Below are 20,385 nucleotides of genomic sequence, written 5' to 3'. Positions count from 1 at the left end.
CCTGCCCTGTGTGTGTATGGCTGTGTTACACACTGATAGCCCTGCCCTGTGTATGTTTATGTGTGTGTAGATGTGTTATACACTGACAGCCCTGCACTGTGTTTATGTGTGTGTAGGTGTGTTATACACTGGCAGCCGAGCCCTTCCCTGTGTGTGTGACTGTGTGTATGCTGCATGGACAGCCCTGGCCTCTGTGTCCGGGATGTAGTCAGAATACCGGACGCCGAGATGCCGGCCATCGGAATCCAGACAGTGGAAGCCTGACCCGGGACTAAACATAGGCGTCGAAATCCTGACGCTGATCTTTAGCCCCACGCCAAAATCTCAACAGCTGGCATCTCAAATGAAGGTAAGCATGGACAGGTTAGTTGATAGCTGCGGGGGGGTGGGGGGTTATATTTAGGCACCCCTGAGGGGACTTAGAGTACCCCAACCCCCAGGGAGGGCTATACACCACCGAGGGGGGTTAGGCACCCCCTCCCAGGAGGGTTAGGTTAAGGGTGCAGGAAGGGAGGTATAGGGTTACGCATCACCAGGGGGAGGTTAGGGTTAGGCACTAGGGGGAGGTTAGGCACCACTAAGGGAGGGTTCAGGTTAGGGGGGTGGGGGAAGAGGGGTAGGGATGGTATACTTACCACCCCTGTTGGGATCTTCAGTTATCGGGATGCTGCTGTCTGTATTTGAACCGGCGGCTATTGAGCCACCGGTATTTCATACCGATTCCCTGTGTACGTAGGTGTGTTATACACTGAAATCCCTGCCCTGTGTGTGTAGTACTGTCAGCCTTGCCTTATGTGTGTAGCACTAACAGTCCTACCTGTGTGTGTTACACACTGACAGCCCTGCCATGTGTGTGTGTGTGTGTGTGTGTGTGTGTGTGTGTGTGTGTGTGTTATACACTGACAGTACTGCCCCTGTAAGTGTGTCACTGTGTATATGTGTGATGCACTAACAGCCTTCTCTGTGTGTTATACACTAATAGCACTGTCCTTTATGTGTGTGTGATGCACTGATAGTTCTGCCCTGTGTGTGAGAGAGACTGTGTGCATGATGCACTGCCCTGTATATGTTACACACTGCTAGCCCTGCCCTGTGCGTGTGTGACTGTATGTATAATGCACTAAGCTGTGTGTGTGTATGTGTATGATGCAGTGTCAGCACTACCCTGTATGTGTTTGCGTGTGTGTTACACACTGACAGCCCTGCCCTATGTGTGTACAGCGGTGCATGCCGGTCCTCGCAGGGTGACAGGGGGGGTACGTCAGCGTCTCTCTCTCCCCCGCAAGTCCCAGCAGGAAGCCGGCAGGAAAAGAGGCCTCCAATCCGGCCCTTCCTGAGCGATAAGCGGCTCAGCTGCATCCTGAGCATCCGGGGAGGAGGTGGAGGAGGAAGGGACGAGTTATGGACAAGCTGACTGGGCCGGAGACAGCGGTTGCAGGGGGAGTAGGCGGCGGCACCGCTGGAGCATCTGCTGCTAGGAAACCGCCCCGACCCTCCGCGCCCCCCTCACTGCCCAGCTCCCGCCAGCCCAGCGTGGAGACTCTGGACAGGTACAGCCGGCTCCCGTGTCACTACAGCCCCGGGGGAGGCAAGCCTAGCACTGGTGTAGAGTGTAAGCTCTGTGGGCCACTGATGATAATCACACAGGCCTTTGTGTAAGGGGTGCCACAGGCCGTGTTGTGCAGGGAGACAGTAGTGTATGTAACAGCATGTGGGACATTGTGGCTGCAGCATGTTGCTGATATTTCCTGTGATGTGTTACTGTATGCTGTAGGTCAGACGTGGCTCTCTAGATGTTTGGGAACTACGAGTGTGGCTGGCAGGGCTTGCTGGGACTTATAGTTTCACAACAGCTGGAGATCCACAGGTTACTCACACCTATATAAAGTTTATCTCTTTGGGAAGGACAGTTATCAGTGACTGGATAAATCCAAAATAGAATGTAACAATTATATTATTATGTAAGTTATGTGCTTGGCAGAGTTGTGTTGTTTATTATTATTATTACTAGTTTGCAATGCAGATTACACTATCAATGGTCTAACACACAAACAATAAGCACAGGACTCAGTATCCACAGAGGGCAATTTAAAGTATGATTTTTGGACTGTGTGATGTAACTGGAGCAAACAGAGAAAATCCACATGGACAAACAAACTTTGCACAGCTAGCACAGAATAATAGTCATAATAATAATAATAATAATAATAATAATAATAGAACCCATGGTCCCAATGCTGTGGGACATGGATACTAATCACCCAATATTCATGTATTTCTCCTTATGCGATAGAATAGACTCCATGCCTGCCAGTATAATGTTTGGGGGTAGCTCTGCTCCCAGCTAAGCAGAATTGTTTTGAGTTTGAACTTGCATTTGACAGCCTGCACAATTAATAATGCCCACTGTAACTGCTGACATGCTTACAGGTGCCCACAGACATAGCGATGTGATCACAATCCCACGATGTGTACGATTTCCCCTGAACTCTTCCCCAGCAGTCGTTGTCACGATTTGGAGTAAAAAATGTCCAATCTGACTTGAGATCTATCGTGCATCCAGTGCATTGTGTCCCTGATTAGCAAATCTGCTCTACAGCACGGCAGATCTGAAGATGCGATGTACGACGAGCGGGGACGCGCATTGGCATCGTGATCGTGAGTAGAAACTCACGATTTGGGCATGTTTTACACGATTTGTCTTCACGATTCGTCGAAATCGGGTAAAAAAACCTGTCTGTGGGCAGGTTCAGAATTATAGTTGTTAGTGGGGGTATGCAGAAAAGCATTACTAACTAAATGTTACTGAAAATGGGCTATTCGGCACAGGGTGACCCAAAAAGATGTTTTGTATTTAGAAAAGACATACAGTACTTCACAGACTTAAATGAGTCCCAAATACACAAAACTCCAAGTAGCTATATCAAACAGACAACTGTGTGATATACAGACAGAAAGTTAAACTGTGGACTAACCCAGCGGGTAATTTTTACTGAAGCTATAAACAGTCCATTATCAAAAGAACATTTTCAAACTTAACAATTATAGTGAAAGCAGTAATCTGCAGAGATGATGTCCTGTATCTTCTAAACCTTCTTGTAGTCTAGCCACCGGTCACACTTCTCAAAATAGTCTATCTATTGGACCCACAAAACACTATTTTTATGTCTTTATGTAATCTGCTCTAGTGATTTCACTGATTATGTTCCTATATTGTCACAGTTCACATTGCTTATGTCTACTTGTTTTAATTGTTCTATAACTAAGGGGGGAAATTAGCATTTATGGTATGGCAGGACATGCCGAACTTGCACCTATGTGATCCTAGTTTAAATATGTTCGTCTTTTTAATGCTTCCTGTCTGCTTTTTTTTCTTCATTTTGTGGTTTTGACATCTCACAAGCTTTACAGCAATATGAGATAATATTGTAGTCACACATTTGGCCTTCCTATTTTATCATCTGATAGCTATTTATCATATGTAAACTAAACAATATATTGGGCAACATATACTGTACTATACATTCTAGGGATATTAGAAGTCACCATGCACTTCTGTGCCTTTTATACTGATCACAGAAATTAGTAATAATTGCTAATAATTTTAGTAATTTGTTAGACAGTGTCTGTGTTCCTTTTAATACACAGGTTTTTATAATGAATACTTAGGGGTCTATGTACTAATAATTGCGGAACTGCCACGATTATTATTATGTATCTAACTCACGGGATATTTTCATTTTTAATAATAATATGCCCGCTATGTACAAAGAGGAACTCGCAATGACAGCGATAGCGGTAAGTGTGTTATAACCCCATAAAATTGTGAAGTGAAAGACTTCTCCGGGGGAAGCTGACACTGCTCATTCGCACAGTGATTCAGACCCGGTCGCTAAGCTGCAAATGCTCGTTATGGGCGATTATCGTAAATCTGCTCATGCATATACGTCAAAGTACGCATGCGCGAACCAGTCAATGCGGCCGGGAAACGTGCACCCGTAGTACACAGACTGGCCGCTACTTTGAGTGACCGCGCCTTTTGTGGGTGGTGACAGGGGAACATGCTTGTGAACGGGGGAGAGGATGTGCGAACGCAGGCGTGTCTGAGCATCAAAACGGAGTTTAATGGGTGTGCATAATTAGCAAAGTAGCGTCATGAACACGTCACTTGGTTGTATTTTAGCCGGAACTGACCGCAGTGCTTGCGGTGGGGTAGGGGCTACCTCAAGTCTTGCGTGCAGCTCCGATGGGTCTCGATGTTCCCGATTAATCATTCACTTCCTGGAGATGACGTGTGCTAAGAGAGAAAGGTGGGCGGCTTTATACTCCTGCGTACACTCACTGCCGTCGCTATCTAAGACATAGAGGGCGTCCTTAAGCCAGACAGTGCGATCGCGGGATTTACATACCCGGCACCTTTTGGCAGCAAGTGAGCGCAGCTTAGCGACCAGGTCTGAATCAGGCCCAGTGTCAACTTCTGGAGCCGGCCAGGGGCTGCAGGGGAGAGATCAAAAGGTCTCTCTCCTGCCCCTGGAGCCTCCATAGCCTTACAGTAGTTTACACCATCTGAAGATGGTGTAAACTACCGGGACTAAGCTCTGAAAAGCTTCGCTTTTTGGAGTTTAGTACATAGGGGTCAGATCATAGGCCCTGATTCAGAGCCGGACGCTCTGACAGAGCGCTCACTCTGAATCAGGGCTGGCCTTCTTGTTTTTTAGAGCGGCCTCCTGGCCGCTCGCATAGCTGTGTGTGACCACCCACAGCTATAGCGAGCGGCCAGGAAGATGGTCGCGATGGTCAAGACCATCGCAACCATTTGGCTTGCAACAAGACCCTTGCGGTAGGGTCTCTTTGCCGCAAGCCCCAGAGAGATTTCGTCTCTCACAGAGCCGAAATCTCTCCCACTGACAGCACTGGTGATGTCACTGGGGCCGCCCCCAAACGGAGGCGTTCACATGGGAACGCCTCCGTTCGGGCAGCCACTTCCCCCGGCCCGCCCACCAAAGGGGGCGTGCTGTCACTCAACATTGACAGCATGCCCCCTTTGGTACGAGACCCCGGAGCGACGATTTGCCCGTCGCTCTCCGGGTCTCGCGCATGCGCACGAAGGAGCCGGCTCCGTCGTGCGCATGCGCACTGGGCCACCATCGACCTGCTTGCGAGCGCATAGCGCTCGCGAGCGGGTCTGAATCAGGCCCATAGTCCCCATTGATAATGCTGGGGACTGCAATCTGCAGCACTGATTAGCACTTTGCCAGAGATTGCATTGTGCTTTTAGTACATAGCTACACTACATAAAATTACTTTTATGTAACAAACAGATTGATACATAGGCCCCTTATACCCCTTTTCCACTGCCCAAAATACCCGGGTTATTGCCGTGTCAACCCGTCTAGCGGCTAAGTGGAAAAGGCTCCTAGGAAAAAATCCTGCATCTCTTCCCGGATCTCAAACAGGGTTTGACACAGGTAAACCCCTGGTCAAGCTCAGTGAAAACGGGTTATCTGGGTCTTCCGACCCGGGACTCGTTTACAGCATGCTGTTTGGGTGCTATTCGGAAGCTGTCTGTGACAGCTGTCACTGGGGAGGGAGAGATTACAGTCTCCCCGTATGGTCCGGACTGTTCTGGTCTTTATCCCATCCCTGCTTCATACGGTGAGGCTGTAATCTCGGAATGGGTATGAAATCCCGGCAGTCGGGATGCCTGCTGTCAATATACCAACAGCAGCATCCTGATGCTCAGGATCCCGACAAGGGACGGGTAAGTATAGTAATCCTCCCCCCTTCTCCCCCTAACCCTCTGTTCCTACATTCTAACACTAACCCTCCCCCCACGCCATCCTAACCCTCCCCGTTAGTGTCCAAACCTAACCCCCCCCCCATGGTGCCTAAACCTAACCCTCCCCCTTAGTGCCTAAACCTAACCCCCCCCCAGTGGTCCCTAACCCGCTCTTTGAATGCTAAACCTAACCCTTCCCCACGGATAAGACCTAACAAGTCCACTATACTTACGTTCGGCATCCCGGCTGTTGGGATCCTGGCGTCAGCATGTCATCTGTCTCTATTCCGGCGCTGGGCTTCTGGCCGTATAGTGGCATTCTTCAGCCGGAATGCCGCATCTCTCCCTGATGGTCTTCCCGGTGACAGCTGTGACATCAGTCTCCTGAAAGGACACTCTTTTGACTTTGATAAAAGATGCATTATATGGATTAATCACTGTCATGTTTAAGTGTAATATTGTGGCTCTCAATAAGGTAGTTTTCTGCATCCTTAGTAGTGGCCATCTATATTTTATCATCCTCTCTGTCTGCTTCATTATTTGGCATAGTAGACTTTTTTTTGTTTTTACCATGTTTTCTCAGCATTTCCCATTATCTCATGCGGCTATGGGATCTCGTAATTCTGACATTATAATTCCTTCCTTTACGTCTTTTCTTTCAAAACATTGCCTGAGAACCGAGCACAATTGAACATGAAATACTTCTTTCTCAGATCCCTCTTGGATTGCCCTTGCCTAAGGAAACTTTTTGTATTTCAATTGGTCCTCTGTTTGTTTAAGCAATTAAAGATGTTACACTGGCCAACCACACTTTCACCACATAAAGAGTAAACTATCTTCCTTAAAATGTTTGTTGAGCTGCTAAAGTTTTCCATGAGCTAGTAAATCTGGGCTTACAAACCGAGGGAACTTTGGCAAGAACTTTGGACCTCATCAAAAGGAAAATGTTATGATGTAACATATAGATAAAATAAGACACACAAATTGATTGGAAGGTCATGGAATTTGTAATTGAAATGTGCTGTCTACTGATAAAAGTAAAACGTGTATTAAAGAAAATGGTAATAGTTAATGGAAAATTACTGAAGAGATTTAGGATTCCTTTAGGAATCAAGTAGGATATTGTGGGCGGCTAGATTACATACATTGTACCCACACAAACCTTCATGTCAAAATTTCTAGATCGCACCATAATTATTTGTTTGTAATGAAAAGGGTATACAATCTTTAGATCTACAAGAAAAAAGTAGACACCACAAGTTAGACAGGCAATAGGTCGACAGGGTCAATAGGTAGACACACTAAAGGTTGACAGATACAAATGGTCGACATGGATAAAAGGTGGACACAAAAACAGGGTTGCATAAAAATCGGATTTAAAAAAAAATAAATTAAAAAAGTCGTATTTATTTGATTTAAATAAGATTTTTTTGGATTTAAATAGGATTTTTTTATTAACATTTTTTTTTTTTAAAGTAAACGGTTTAATTTTAGATGTTTACACCTTGTTTTAGTAATGCAAGAAGATTTTTTGAGGTAAAAACAGTAACAAAATTAACACAGAAATAGAATAAATTCACACTAAACAGTTGCATCAAGAAGTTCAATTAGGCTCTGAATTTCACTCAAATCAGTTGTCGAGTCAAACATGTACATGTCTTTGTCCACGTCCTCATGTTTGTCCTCAAAAGGTTCTGTAGCATGCAACCAGTTTAGCTGCTTTTTAATTTCCTAATCTATTGTGTGTTTTGGATTGTATAAAACCATACATTGAAAAAATCCTTTCAATTCCTGCACTTGATGAAACTACGGTGAACATCTGTTTTAGAAGATTTACTACAGAAGTGTCTAACTGAAGTTGAGCTGCGTAGGACATCCACCAGGCTAGAGGAGACACTTGGCGTAAAGTGTCCACTTTAAACATGTATGGTGCAAATGGATTCATGGATGCACGAAAGTTGATGATGACCAGCATAATTTGATGATTATTGGCATGAGCAAACTCTATAGCAGTCTCAATTTCAGCAGGACTAAGATTTTTTTCCCTGTACCTAGGATCAAGTAGATTAGCCAGCAAGTGGGCATCTGTGAGTGCAATTTTAACTCTTGCCTTTGCCATCTTTACTACATTGCTGTGGTGTCCAATCTCTTCAAGATCATCTAACCGCTTCTTCCACACTTGTACGACCTCACTGATTGTGCAGTTGCATCTTTGTGCACGATACAGGGCTACAGCTACATCATTTGATTTAAATCGTGCAACCCTGCACAAAAATGGTCGACACATGGTTTTTTTTTTAAATTATTGTTAGGGTTCGGCACTTACCGGAGGGTTAGACACTAGAAGAGATGGTTAGGGTCAGACACCTACCCCGACGGTTAGGGTTAGGCACCAAGGGGAGGGTTAGGGTGAAGATTAGGGCTAGAATAAAAAAAAACACGTGACGAACATTTTTTGTGTCGACCATTTGTACCTGTCGACCTATTGCTTGTCTAACTTGTGATGTCTATCTAAACATTTTCTACCTTTTTACTGTAGACCTTTTGATCCACACCCATGAAAAGTCTGAGAGCTAACAGCTCACGTCATAGGCCTAGGGGGACATTTATGAAGGCCTCTTCTCTGCATAAAGTTGCAACCAAGACCAACCATCCAAGGGCAGAGTAATGGCTCCTCTATCAGCGGAGTCTGTTTTCCAGAGCTGGAAGGGAATCACCTGTGTGTTTGTCTTCTCTTGCAGCCCCACTGGCTTACATGTTGAATGGTGCAAGCAGCTGATTGCAGCCACAATATCCAGTCAGATTTCTGGTTCTGTGGGCACGGAAAATGTTTCCCGAGATTACAGGGTAAGTGGTACTGTGGTGGAAAGATGTTTTGTAGCAATTGTTAGGTGAACCTGGGAAAACGTTATGGTTGTTAGTCTGCGAAATTAATTAGAATCGCAATGGGGGGAATACAATTGGAAGCGAGGGGATGTAGCTCCTGGGATGAGTGCCAGGAGCTATTCAATAGACTACATTGCACCCGGCACTTATGTTGGGAGATGCAGTTTACCATGACTAATGCCTGGGGCTTATTCACAGTAAACTGCATTTTCCAACTTAAATAAAGGGTGCAATGCTACCGCACGCGACAAGCCCAGAGGCTATAGTTGGCATGGATTTCGCATCTCAGGAGGGTGTGAGCAGAAATCCGCTAATGCTGAGATTACAGCGCAGGCAATTGAATAGTTCTGGGCACTCATCTGAGGAGCTATAGCCCCTCGCTTGAATTCCCCCCAAAGTTTACATATATTTAGAGTGTTCAGTTTATTTTTATTCAACAGATTCTAGAATCTGAAAATAGAGCTTTGTGAAATATACTACTATAGAAATTGTATAGTAGTAACATGGCAAAACCTATTTCTGGATATGTTCAGTATTTTCCGAATAGCTATGATTTGTGGTTGGTGTTAGGCAGTACAGTGCTTCCAGCTGCAGACTGAAGAGAAATCAGAGCATGATAATGTGTTCTGTGACTGACTGCTGCTGCTGCTGACATAGGGAAATGTTATTAATATAGGAAACACGTCAGTGAGTGACGTTACACTGATAGGTTTTCATTCTGATGAGCGAGAATATAACGCTATATAAATCCCTTTGGTGTCAGTACTACGTAATGTCCTAATTGGTGAGTTGTAATGACAGAGCTCACAATTTATAGATTGAATACATAAGTTACCTCCATCATTGCACAGCTGTTGATATCATACTCCTCTCTAATTAAATGTTGCTATAGGACAGGTGTACATTCTATGGAAGTGCACTGATTCAGAAGTAAGAAGTATTATTGTTTATGTGGCATATTACACAGTGCTTTACAGCCACTAATTGGTAGCAGCAATGCTAACCAATCTGTCACATTCTCATACCTCCCAACGTGACCCTCTCCAGGAGGGACACAATGCTCTGGTCCTGGACTTCCCTTGTAAGAGGCAGAGCTGCTGCGCAGTCCAAAATTCAAATAGGGAAGCCACACCAACTGTCATTTCACACGCTGCCAAACACCACTGGCTGGGACTCACTGGCAGTTGGTGTGACTCCCCTATTTGAATATTGGACTGTGCTGCAGCCCCACCTCTGGAGCCGCCACCAATCTTAACTTACCAGGGAAGTCCAGGACCAGAGCATTGTGTCCCTCCTGGAAAGGGTCATGTTGGGAGGTATGCATTCTAGCTGTAATTAATAACAAATAACACTCTCTCTCCTTACTGACTTTGGGCCTGAACCAGAGGTGCACGGAAATTCCATCATGACTGCGATTCCGTACACAGCGGTTCTGCGAAAATATGCAAATGCCGCAGCCGCCGGATTTGTACAAAGACACCCAAGGTCGCACCATTGATCCTCTAAGCAATCCTGTAGTTGCTCAGAATGTCCGTTGGAAGTCAGCCGTTGGAGCCATTGTAACTGCGTACATGGTCTCGTGACACGTATGTGTTTGACTCTAAAACCCCCCCCTCACCCCCCAGAATTACCTCCCACAAGCGATCATTGACTGTCAATCACTCTGCGTCCACATCCTCAGTACGACCACAGTCCGTAATCCATCGGGATATATGAGCAGTGTGACTCCTATGCATGCGCAGTACAAAAATAATCGCTCAACCCCGCAAACATCGGCATTGCGTCCATCTTGGAATCAGGCCCATTGTCCCTCCAGTGCTTTGTCCCAACTAATGCAGTAAGAGCCACAGACACGGGGCCATTCAGACCCGCTCGCAAGCGGGTCGATGTTGGGCGCATGCGCGAGACCCGGCGAGCGACGAGGAATACGTCGCTCGGGGTCTCGCACCAAAGGGGGCGTGCTGTCGATGGTGACTGACAGCATGCCCCCTTTGGTGGGCGTGCCGGGGGCGTGGCTGCCAAACGGAGGCGTTCCCATGAGCCGGCCCCACTGACATCAGTAATGATGTCAGTGGGAGTGATTTTGGCTCTGATAGAACCTAAATCACTCCTGGGCTTGCGGCAGCGAGACCCTTCCGCAGGGTCTCGTCGCAAGCCCGATGGTCGCGATGGTCTTGACCATCGCGACCATCTTTTTGGCCGCTCGCATATGCTGTGGGTGGTCACCCACAGCTATGCGAGCTGCCAGGAGGCCGCTCCATTTTCAGGTAGGAGGGCACTGATTCAGAGCGAGCGCTCTGGTCAGAGCGTCCGGCTCTGAATCAGGCCCATAATCCGATTAAAGCAAAAGGACTCCCTACTGTACTTGTGACTTAAAATGGTCATCAGATACATTTCCCCCACACCTTCTATTTAGCCTTGCACCATTTCTTCTTATCACATTTTATGTATATATATATTCCAAGTACTTTAAAAATACAGTTTAATGTATTAATTTATGTTTACATTTTAAGGATAGCTAGATGCTAACTCATAGTTCCACAACCTGGATAAAGGGTCATATAAAGAAACACATCAGTGACTTTATTGTTTATTCATATAGCACCCCCATATTACACAGTGCTGTACAGAAAATACATAATTCCCATCCATCCCTGCCACCACTGGCGCTCCTAATGTCCTAATATATACAGGACCGGTGCATTACTTATAGTGTTCTAAAGAAAAGGACCGAGTTGTTTATTTAATGGAAGCCATTAAGTAAATGTTTTATCTTTGACATTATTGTGCATTTTAACAGGTTTACAAGAGGCCCAACATAAGGGTAAGCTATGTCTGGTGTTCAGCAAGTCCGGCCTCTTGCCTTACTTGTCCACTGTGCCTTGTGTTGAAAATCCTTATCTGGTAATTTGAGTATCAAAATCTCTGTCTGTAGTAAAAAGGTTTATGATGTGTGCCTGCACATTTAATCCTAAAATTCAATACAGTATTTAAATTGGACCAAATTCAAATAATTACAGATATGTTTATGTCCCCTCTTAGAGATTTTGATATTCACCCTCCAGTGTGTCTTCTCTTTGTGACGTGAAAATACATGGCAGGTTTTTCCAGCCTGTGTTTTGCTTACTATGATTGTGCTTTATTTGGTTGTTTTGTCGTTTGAGAGGATTTGCATTCATGTTTATCTCTACATTGGCTGTCCAGGATGAATATCTTTCTGTGACATTTGTTGGACAGTTTGTGGCGTATACAGTCTGTGTTTTACGCTTGTCTGTAGAGTGATCTAAAATGTGGATTATCATGACACTAGTGTGGGGCATGATATGCTTGTTAAGTTGATGTTGATTTTAAATTGTACCCTTCAGCCACATTCAGCAGTTGCAGTAATTTCCATATTCAAGACAATCAAACCTCTAAGAACTATATTGAGACTTTAGGATCTGTGTGTCTTATGCCTAATGGTGCGTACACACTGGGCGATAAAGTGGACGACTGAACGATAACGATATCGTTATCGTTCAGTCGTCCACTTTATCGTCCATTTTTAACACCAAAAAGATGAACGATGACGACGACGCGCGTTCCCTTGGGTCGTTCGTCATCATCGTTCATCGGGCTGACATGCAGGCCAACCTGACGATCTCGTCAGGTTGCTGCATGTCAGGGAATGGGGGAGAGAGCCCGGCGCTGAACGATATCGTTAATGATATCGTTCAGCGGCTGTGCTCAATGTCATGAACGACATTGAGCACAGCCTGCCGGGGACAACACTACACGATATCGCTCAGGGAGCATATCGTGTAGTGTGTACCCACCATTAGTCATGACAATAGTTCCTATTAGTAGGTTGAATATTGATTTATCCTACTAATTGTTTGTTCCACAGTGTGTGTGGAAATTGGGTACACTTTAAAGATTAGGGATGGGCTGATCCCCCCCTAAATGGAGCTGTCTATTAATGATTGAGATTAAACCAACAGTTTTTTTGTTTCGTTTTTACGTGTAACACACACTTGTGAGACTAAGGTTAGGGTTAGGTTAAATTATCAAAAGTTTAAACTAATATTCCATAATTACGAATTTCCTGTTTAGTGTAACCATGTTCAATGGATATTTCTCAACGAGCTCTGTCATTCAGGGCCGGATTATGGTTTGTGGGGGCCCCAGGGCAGCTAAGTGTGAAGTCCCCCTTTAAGCCACATGGAGCTTACCCGCCCCCCCCTTCCTTACCCCAAGCCATACGGAGCCCACTGCTCCATCCCCGCCCCAGCGCATATTACTCACCTAACCTTCCGGCAAAGCTGCTCCCTAGTCCCCTGATCAGCATCATGGGGTGATGTTGTGATGCCTATGAGGGGACTCGGAAGCCGCTCTGCGCTGTATGCAGCAGCTCTGACTGTGCTGCTGCAGGCAGTAGTCACGCAGAGCTGTAGCTGCTGATTCCCCACCGAGAACAGCACACCTGTTCTCAGCAGGGTCACACTGACCCTGTGTGGGGGCCCCAGGGTGACCGCCCCCCCCCCCCCTTAATCCAGCCCTGCTGTCATTTAGATATCACTTGGTTTAGATGGAACATAAGTATACTTGTATACTAATTATGTTGCATATGGGGATTATAAAAAATTGGGTTTAATTTTATGAAGGACAGTATGTAGGAAAAGAGGCGGAAGATTTGCACCTATGTTGAATCAGGAAATGCACTTTGTATCAAAATGATCATCTTGTTTAAGATTTTATATTACTTTGTTTTTTAACTAAACAGTGCTGATACCACTGGGTGAAGCTATTATTTACAAATTGAAGGATATTTCCCCTCCATAATTACCACTAGAGAGCGCTGTGTAGTGCAATTGTTCCCACACTGCACAGTTTGACAGATCTTCTATGCCCGCAGACTGCAGAGATGTATAGCTGGTCCCTGGACCTGTAAATACAAGACATTTGTTAAAATCCTTTTGGATGCAGGGCAGCCATAAATATAGTATAGAAAATACTGAGACTGTGGCTAAATTGTAGCCGTGGACTCATTCGTGACAGTTCTCCCAGACGGGAAGATCTGTGAGACAGGTTTTCAGATTGTGAACAAATAAACTGCATACAGTAGCTCTCTGGTGGTTATGGAGACAAAACATTCCCTTTAATTTGTAAATAATAGCTCCACAAAGTGCTCTCGGCCGGTATTAAAGCTAAATGACTTGAAAATATCTACAAATCCATCCGATTGTCATGGTACAAGGCTTATTCCTGTTTGGTTAAAAATAGGTGTTCTGTAAATGATGATAAATAATATGTAAATGTATTTGAAGACTTATTGTTGCTTCACTGCTCCATTAAAAAGGCTATATAAAGTGAATGTGTTACCTGCAGCTATGATGCTTTGCTTTACTGTTGATCTCTTGCACCAGGTATAGGTCTGGTGCGAGCGTGTGCTGACCATGATGACAGCTATTAGAAAACGCGTGTGGATGGGGGTGGTCTGTATAGATGCGTACAGGCAAATATCCGCATTTAGGGCCTGATTCACTACGGAATGCAACTGTGAATGCAATGGTGATTACGCACGCAGTTCAACTGCAATAGCATGCTTAATTCATTGCGATCGCAATGCCGCTGCTGCACTACGTAAGGACCCCAACTTTTCCTTACACACACCCATAATGTTTAGCAAGACTGTGAAACCATCGGTACAATCGAGTACCATCGCAGCCTCACACAAGCCCTGACCTTACTCAGAAATTGCTAACTTCCACACAAGCTATGAGGCCTCAGGCTGCATAGGGCATCGCAGTGGATAATTTATGCACGCCACTGCAACGGCGTTGAGACGCACTGGCGTGCCTGCATTCGGCCGACCACCCCCCGTTACCACCGACAAATGGCACTTCCTGTCAGTCGCTCTGCTCTGGGTCCGCAGTCTGCCGGTTCGCCCTCTGCAATCCATATGCATGCACAGTACGCAACCATCGGCCAATTGTGTGCGTATTAGTAACTGCGTTCCTTGCTGAATCAGGCCCTTAGTTCCCAGCAAGCAAAACGAATATTCTTGCGGTCAACTTGCTTGCAGTTTTGAATCAACCCTTAATCTCTAATTTTTTATATGTGATCTGCAGACAATGGGCCTGATTCAGACCCACTCGCAAGCGGCTGTCCGCTCGCAAGTGGGTCGATGTTGTGCTCTGCGCATGCGCACGACGGCGGGAGCTCCGTCGTGCGCATGCGCCAGACGCGGCGAGCGAAGGACTTTCCTTCGCTCGTTGTGTCTGATCAAAGGGGGCGTGCTGTCGATGTTGATTGACAGCATGCCCCCTTTGTTGGGCGTGCCGGGGGCGTGCCTCCCTGACGGGGGCGTTCCCACGGGAATGCCTCCCGTCAGAAGCCGACCCACTGACATCACTAGTGATGTCAGTGGGAGTGATTTTGGCTCTGATAGAGCCAAAATCACTCCGGGGCTTGCGGTTGAAAACCTCAACCGCAGGCTCCGGCTCGCAGTTTCGATGGTCGCGATGGTCACGACCATCGCCGCCATCAAACTGCACGCTAGTATAGGCTGTGGGTGGTGACCCACAGCTATACGAGCGTCCAGGAGGACGCTCCATTTTTATGGAGGGCGGCCCTCATTCAGAGCGTGCGCTCTGCTCAGAGCGTACGGCTCTGAATGAGGGCCAATGTTTTGTGTAAACTATTTGAATAAAGTTGTGGTTTGTTACTGGTGTGTAAGAGTGACAACTTCATGTATCTGTTACTTGGGGCAGTCTGCTCAATATCATTGGATGGCCCAATTCACATTGCGGCTCCGACACGGGTTATTCCAAGGTCGGCCCGTTTACACTGCACATGGTTGCAGTGTTAAGTTGTCTGCCGGTACTTGGAGATGACATAATCTCCAAGCGCCGGTGAGTAGACTGTTCCTATGCTGTAAACAAGACCCGGGTCACCCGTTTTAAATTGCCCTATAACCCGTGTACAACTGTGCTTGCTACCCGGGTTTGATTGCCAAGTCACTGGACCCGTGTTATTTTCCGAGATCCTTTTACACGGAACGGCAACCCAGGTTGACACGGCAATAACCCGGGTTGTTTGGCCAATGTAAAAGGCGTATAAGTATACACTGTGTTCCTGCTACTTTAGTGTCTGCCTTCGGTGGCTGACAACACAGCATCATCACTCTGCACTGAGCTGACTGGTGCTCGGTTGAACTTCCTCTTGTGTGTTATTTTGTATGCCAAACTAGTCTGTCAGCTTTAACTTGTCTGTCTGTAATGTTGCTCAGCATATTAGTCGTAGGTGTTGCTTTCCTTCCTTGATATCTCTTAAAGGGGATATCCATGTAGCGATATTTGCAGGCGATTGCACGATAACGAAGTAGTTATCGTTATCGCTTGCAAATCGTGCATGTATCAGGCACTTTTAGGTCGGAAAGACCAGCAATGCGCGCGCCCACTGGTCGTTTCTGACATCTATCATCGCTTGTCAGGGCCGGCCCTAGCCCAAATTTTTTGGTAAGCGAGTATATTTTTTGGCGCCCCTTTTACAGTTCCCCCTGTGCAGTGTCCCTTATATAGTGCCCTCAGTAGTGGTCCCCCCTGTGCAGTGCCCTCAGTAGTAAGCCCTATATATAGTGCCCCCAGTAGTTTGTACCCCCTATGCAGTGCCCCCCATATAGTGCCCCCAGTAGTAGTCCTCCCCCCCCATGCAGTGCCCCCAATAGTGGTACCCCTTTTTTTTTTTTTTTTTTTTTTTTTTTTTAGTTAATTGAAGGTTTCTGTTTTTACAAGATGTGTGAGGGCTGATCTCCATGTATCATCTGAATAATAGATTCTAAGTATAAAAATGTAGCAACCAATCTTGTTTGATACTATGGGCGGTACTTTTCACAGGCGAAAACTTTTCGGACCCATTGCACGAATTTGCCGCTTAACGCATGTTTGCGCACTCCCGTTTATTGTGCAATCCAATTTACAAAACCGGCAATAACACATTTGCGTGATAATTCTTGCAGGGATGACAGGTGAAAAGTACAGGTGAAAATGGGGAAATCAGCCTGCACCCCAATAAAGGTAAACTAATTTTGGGTAACAGTATACAAGTCTTTTATTGGCCATAATCAAAGGGTTTGGAGTTCTTAAATAGTGACAAATGGCTGTTATATGCATTTTTCTATAACAGTAAAAAAAAAAGATAGAAATATTTTTTTTTTGGCAAAGGTAATGCTTTAGTTAAATTAGGGGTACATAAAATGGGGGTAAGTATATTTTTGAGTAATTTTAGGGCACTTTTCAAATTTTTCTAAAAATACACCTGCTGCAATGCAATGTTTACAACACCAGCCCCATCCATACAGCCCCCCAAAATACCTGACCCACTACTTTGAATCCATTTTCCTGCACTTTTTACTTTTTCACCCCAAAAATTACATGTCATTATTGGCCCAAATAAGCTAATTAACAAAATATTTTTGTCTAATTAGTCATTAAGGGGGGGTGTCCCAGGGGTTCTGCACAAAGTCATGACATTTTAGACCAAAAATGGGGATTTTGCACAACTTTTCACTTACTCGGAGATGGTGAAAACTTTTCGTAGAAAAATGGGTTATTGCGGCTAATTGGATACCGCCCCAAAAAGGAGAATGGGCACCATACACGGTGCAATTATGCACCTTGCGATGCGACGGCCGATCCGATGGCCGACATATCGGGCGGTCCCCACACACGGGGCGATATGCCGGCACCCCCCTCCCCCACCCGCATCGTGCTGCTTGGTATAGTACATTGCTCCCACAGATCATCTGAACATGCAGAAAGATCTGGAGGAACGATGAACGATCCCACGGGAGCGCGCACTGGCCGATATCATACCCACACACAGAACAATACAGCAGCGATATCGTTCCAATCCGTCGGATCGGCTGCTATATCGCACCGTGTATGGGGGCCTTAAGTCTTATTTGTCTCAATTTGTGTGTGTATATGTCTGTGTCGCTCTCGCTCTCTCTCTCTCGCTCTCTTTTTCAGAGAGAATCCGGCACTCAGGTATGTCCACAACCCAGTCAGGTGCCTTTCCTATAGTAAATGTATCCAAAGGAAAGTGGATGGCACTCTGGCATATATCAACCCAAAAAAACCCGCTAGTGACACAGCTCTTGTGGTCGACGTTTCGGAGTTCTACTCCTTTATCAAGACATACAAAAAGACAATACAAACACAAACCTTGTATTACTTCACCCCGTGTTCACGCGTCTCTCTCAGTTCAGCCCATGTCGGAGACCGGATGACGTCACCAAGTGCGCATAGCGCCGACGTCCCGACCATCTCACAGGGGCGTGGTTAAAAAAGTGTATACCTTCACCATGACAACAGGGTAAACGGACCAAGTACTGGATGACAAACTGAAAAAAAACAATACTGGATGTAATACATCCAAACTTACGAATCAAATATCATATTGGAGACATAACGGGTCATAGTCAGAACAAAAGGAAAAATTATAGTACTTTGAAAATACACATACTGCAGCAATACATATCTTTATAATTTTACCAGCAGAATGGATAGAATCCTGAATGACCATTTAACAACTGTGAACATGCCCATACCGAACCTCTCTGTAAATGAAAATAAAGCTTTAAAAGATTTGGGTAACTATAAAGATGTGGTCATTCGCCCACGCCCCTGTGAGATGGTTGGGACGTTGGCACTATGCGCACTTGGTGACGTCATCCGGTCTCCGACGTGGGCTGAACTGAGAGAGACGCGTGAACACGGGGTGAAATAATATAAGCTTTGTGTTCGTATTGTCTTTTTGTATGTCTTGATAAAGGAGTAGAACTCCGAAACGTCGACCACAAGGGCTGTGTCACTAGCGGTTTTTTGGGGTATATATATGCCAGAGTGCCATCCACTTTGCTTTGGATATATATATATATATAATGTGCATGCGGCACTCTGGACTTAACAAATTACACCACAGGCTGGATAGCTTTAAAGACGTTTCAGTTTATCACTGTCTTCAGAGTCCAGAGTGCTGTGTATTTTCATTCTTTATATGCAGCTGCTCCTAACTATCTCTTTACACTGCACTTTTCTTACTATGCTGGTGCCCTGGGGCGGCTTGGCTTTGGCAGTTTTGGGGGGTCCTGCGCTCTGGATTTGAACCCTAGTATGTTAGGGACCTACCCGAAAGAGGTTACCTGGATATGGTGGGTGGGCCCATAACCTTGGCCATGATTATGCTAAAAACCTCTATTGATTGCAAAATTTTATTGCATTTATATATATTTAGGGATTCTACACTTAATTGAAATATTATTACTTTAACTAAACAGAACACCAAAGTCTTATTATTAAATGCTTGCATTTGTATATTCTCTTATATAAACATTTCAGCTAATTTAATCAAACTGCCTAAGTCTATGTTGTTTTGTCAGCCCTCTCTGGGGAGGAAAATAAATGGATTTCCACCTTTTTATTGGAGGACCGGTCCATATTATTCAGTCCATATTATTGCTGTTCTGTTGCCATTTGTTATATTTACTCTGAAATATATGAACAATGAAAGCTTTGTTTTGAGAGAGAGAGATTTTTTATTTTATAATATATATATTTTTCAAGCTAGTGTTCTTTATATACTCCACTGTATGTGCTAATACTTTTACAGTGTACGGTGTAATCACTTTGGGAGGAATTCAGTTGTTTTTTGGGGCAATTCAATTGTTCTGAACTGGCACGAATGCCGCTGGCGCCCACATTTCTTCTCGCAGCCTCTGAAGCGTTGCACCCATTAGTTTAAACGGGTTTAACCACAGTGCGTGTCTAAACCTGGTGCATTTGGGCGCAACAAGCACGATAATTTATGGGTGCCCAAGACAAGTGAATAGTTCTGTCGGGAACCCGTTAATTATCATTGCCCAAAAAGAAATTGAATTGCCCCGTTTATGCCACCATAACCATCTTCCTATATAATCTTACAAGATGTAGCAGGTCTGTTTTATGCCATCGTTACTGTAATTCTTGTTTTCGCTTATGGTTTTAAGCTGGCATCATAAAGAGGCAATATTTACGTTATATGATCGTATGCCCTTCAAAAACATTTATTATGCTGCAAATTGAACTGTGAGATTTGGTTGGTTTTTCCTTTTTTATATGTTGGTTACAGTGGTTAGAGATCTATAAACAGACTAGGGGTTCATCCTTCTTATTGTTATGGTCCTTGTCAGGAAATTATTTTGGTGCCCACCGTGAACTGCACCACTGAAGGGACTTTGCTGCACCAAGTAGACATTTATTTTCTTTCTCTCCTGTGCTGTTTTATAAAAGCAGCTCATGTAAAATGATATAAAGAGTGTACCGCTCTCCGATTATCTGGAAACTGTATATCCCATGATGCTTTGCCTGCAGCTGTTAGAATTATGGAAGTTGTAGGATGACGATTACAGGGTGCAAATGAGTGCAACAAAAAATCCTTAGCTGTGTTTTTAAGAAATAATGTCTTATATCTGGTGGTGGAGGAAACAGAGTTCTTTGAATGGTGTTTTTAAATAGTTGATATATTTTTGGCTTTAATTGTTTTTAACCTGTTTGCTTCTTTTACTTGTGCTTTGCCAATTGCATGCAATGCTTTGTACAGAACATAACATGATTTCTCTCTTTCCACTTATGGTCTAGTCTCTCTTGTCTTAACGTCTGTATGACCTGTCCCTTTACCTGTTGTTGTCTGCATGATTA

General features: G+C 44.9%; 1 protein-coding gene across 6 annotated transcripts in view; it reads left to right on the top strand.

The window, feature by feature from the left end:
- The first annotated feature begins 1,127 nt into the window (after positions 1 to 1,127).
- Positions 1,128 to 20,385, top strand: part of MTMR1 (myotubularin related protein 1) — an 82,377-nt gene continuing 63,119 nt past the window's right edge. For 2 of the 6 annotated variants that reach the window (XM_088478839.1, XM_088478838.1), the window contains exons 1-3: positions 1,128 to 1,550; positions 8,521 to 8,626; positions 11,466 to 11,489. In XM_088478839.1, coding sequence (XP_088334965.1) covers positions 1,402 to 1,550; positions 8,521 to 8,626; positions 11,466 to 11,489 — 279 coding nt within the window. In that variant the 5' untranslated portion in view covers positions 1,128 to 1,401. The remainder of the gene's footprint in view (positions 1,551 to 8,520; positions 8,627 to 11,465; positions 11,490 to 20,385) is intronic. The other 4 variants (XM_088478841.1, XM_088478840.1, XM_088478842.1 and 1 more) reach the window with 3 other exon arrangements.

This window comes from Taudactylus pleione, unplaced genomic scaffold, assembly GCF_031769625.1.
Source record: "Taudactylus pleione unplaced genomic scaffold, aTauple2 ptg000222l, whole genome shotgun sequence".
Classification (NCBI taxonomy): Eukaryota; Metazoa; Chordata; class Amphibia; order Anura; family Myobatrachidae; genus Taudactylus; species Taudactylus pleione.
This window is presented reverse-complemented; position numbering and strand designations above follow the sequence as displayed.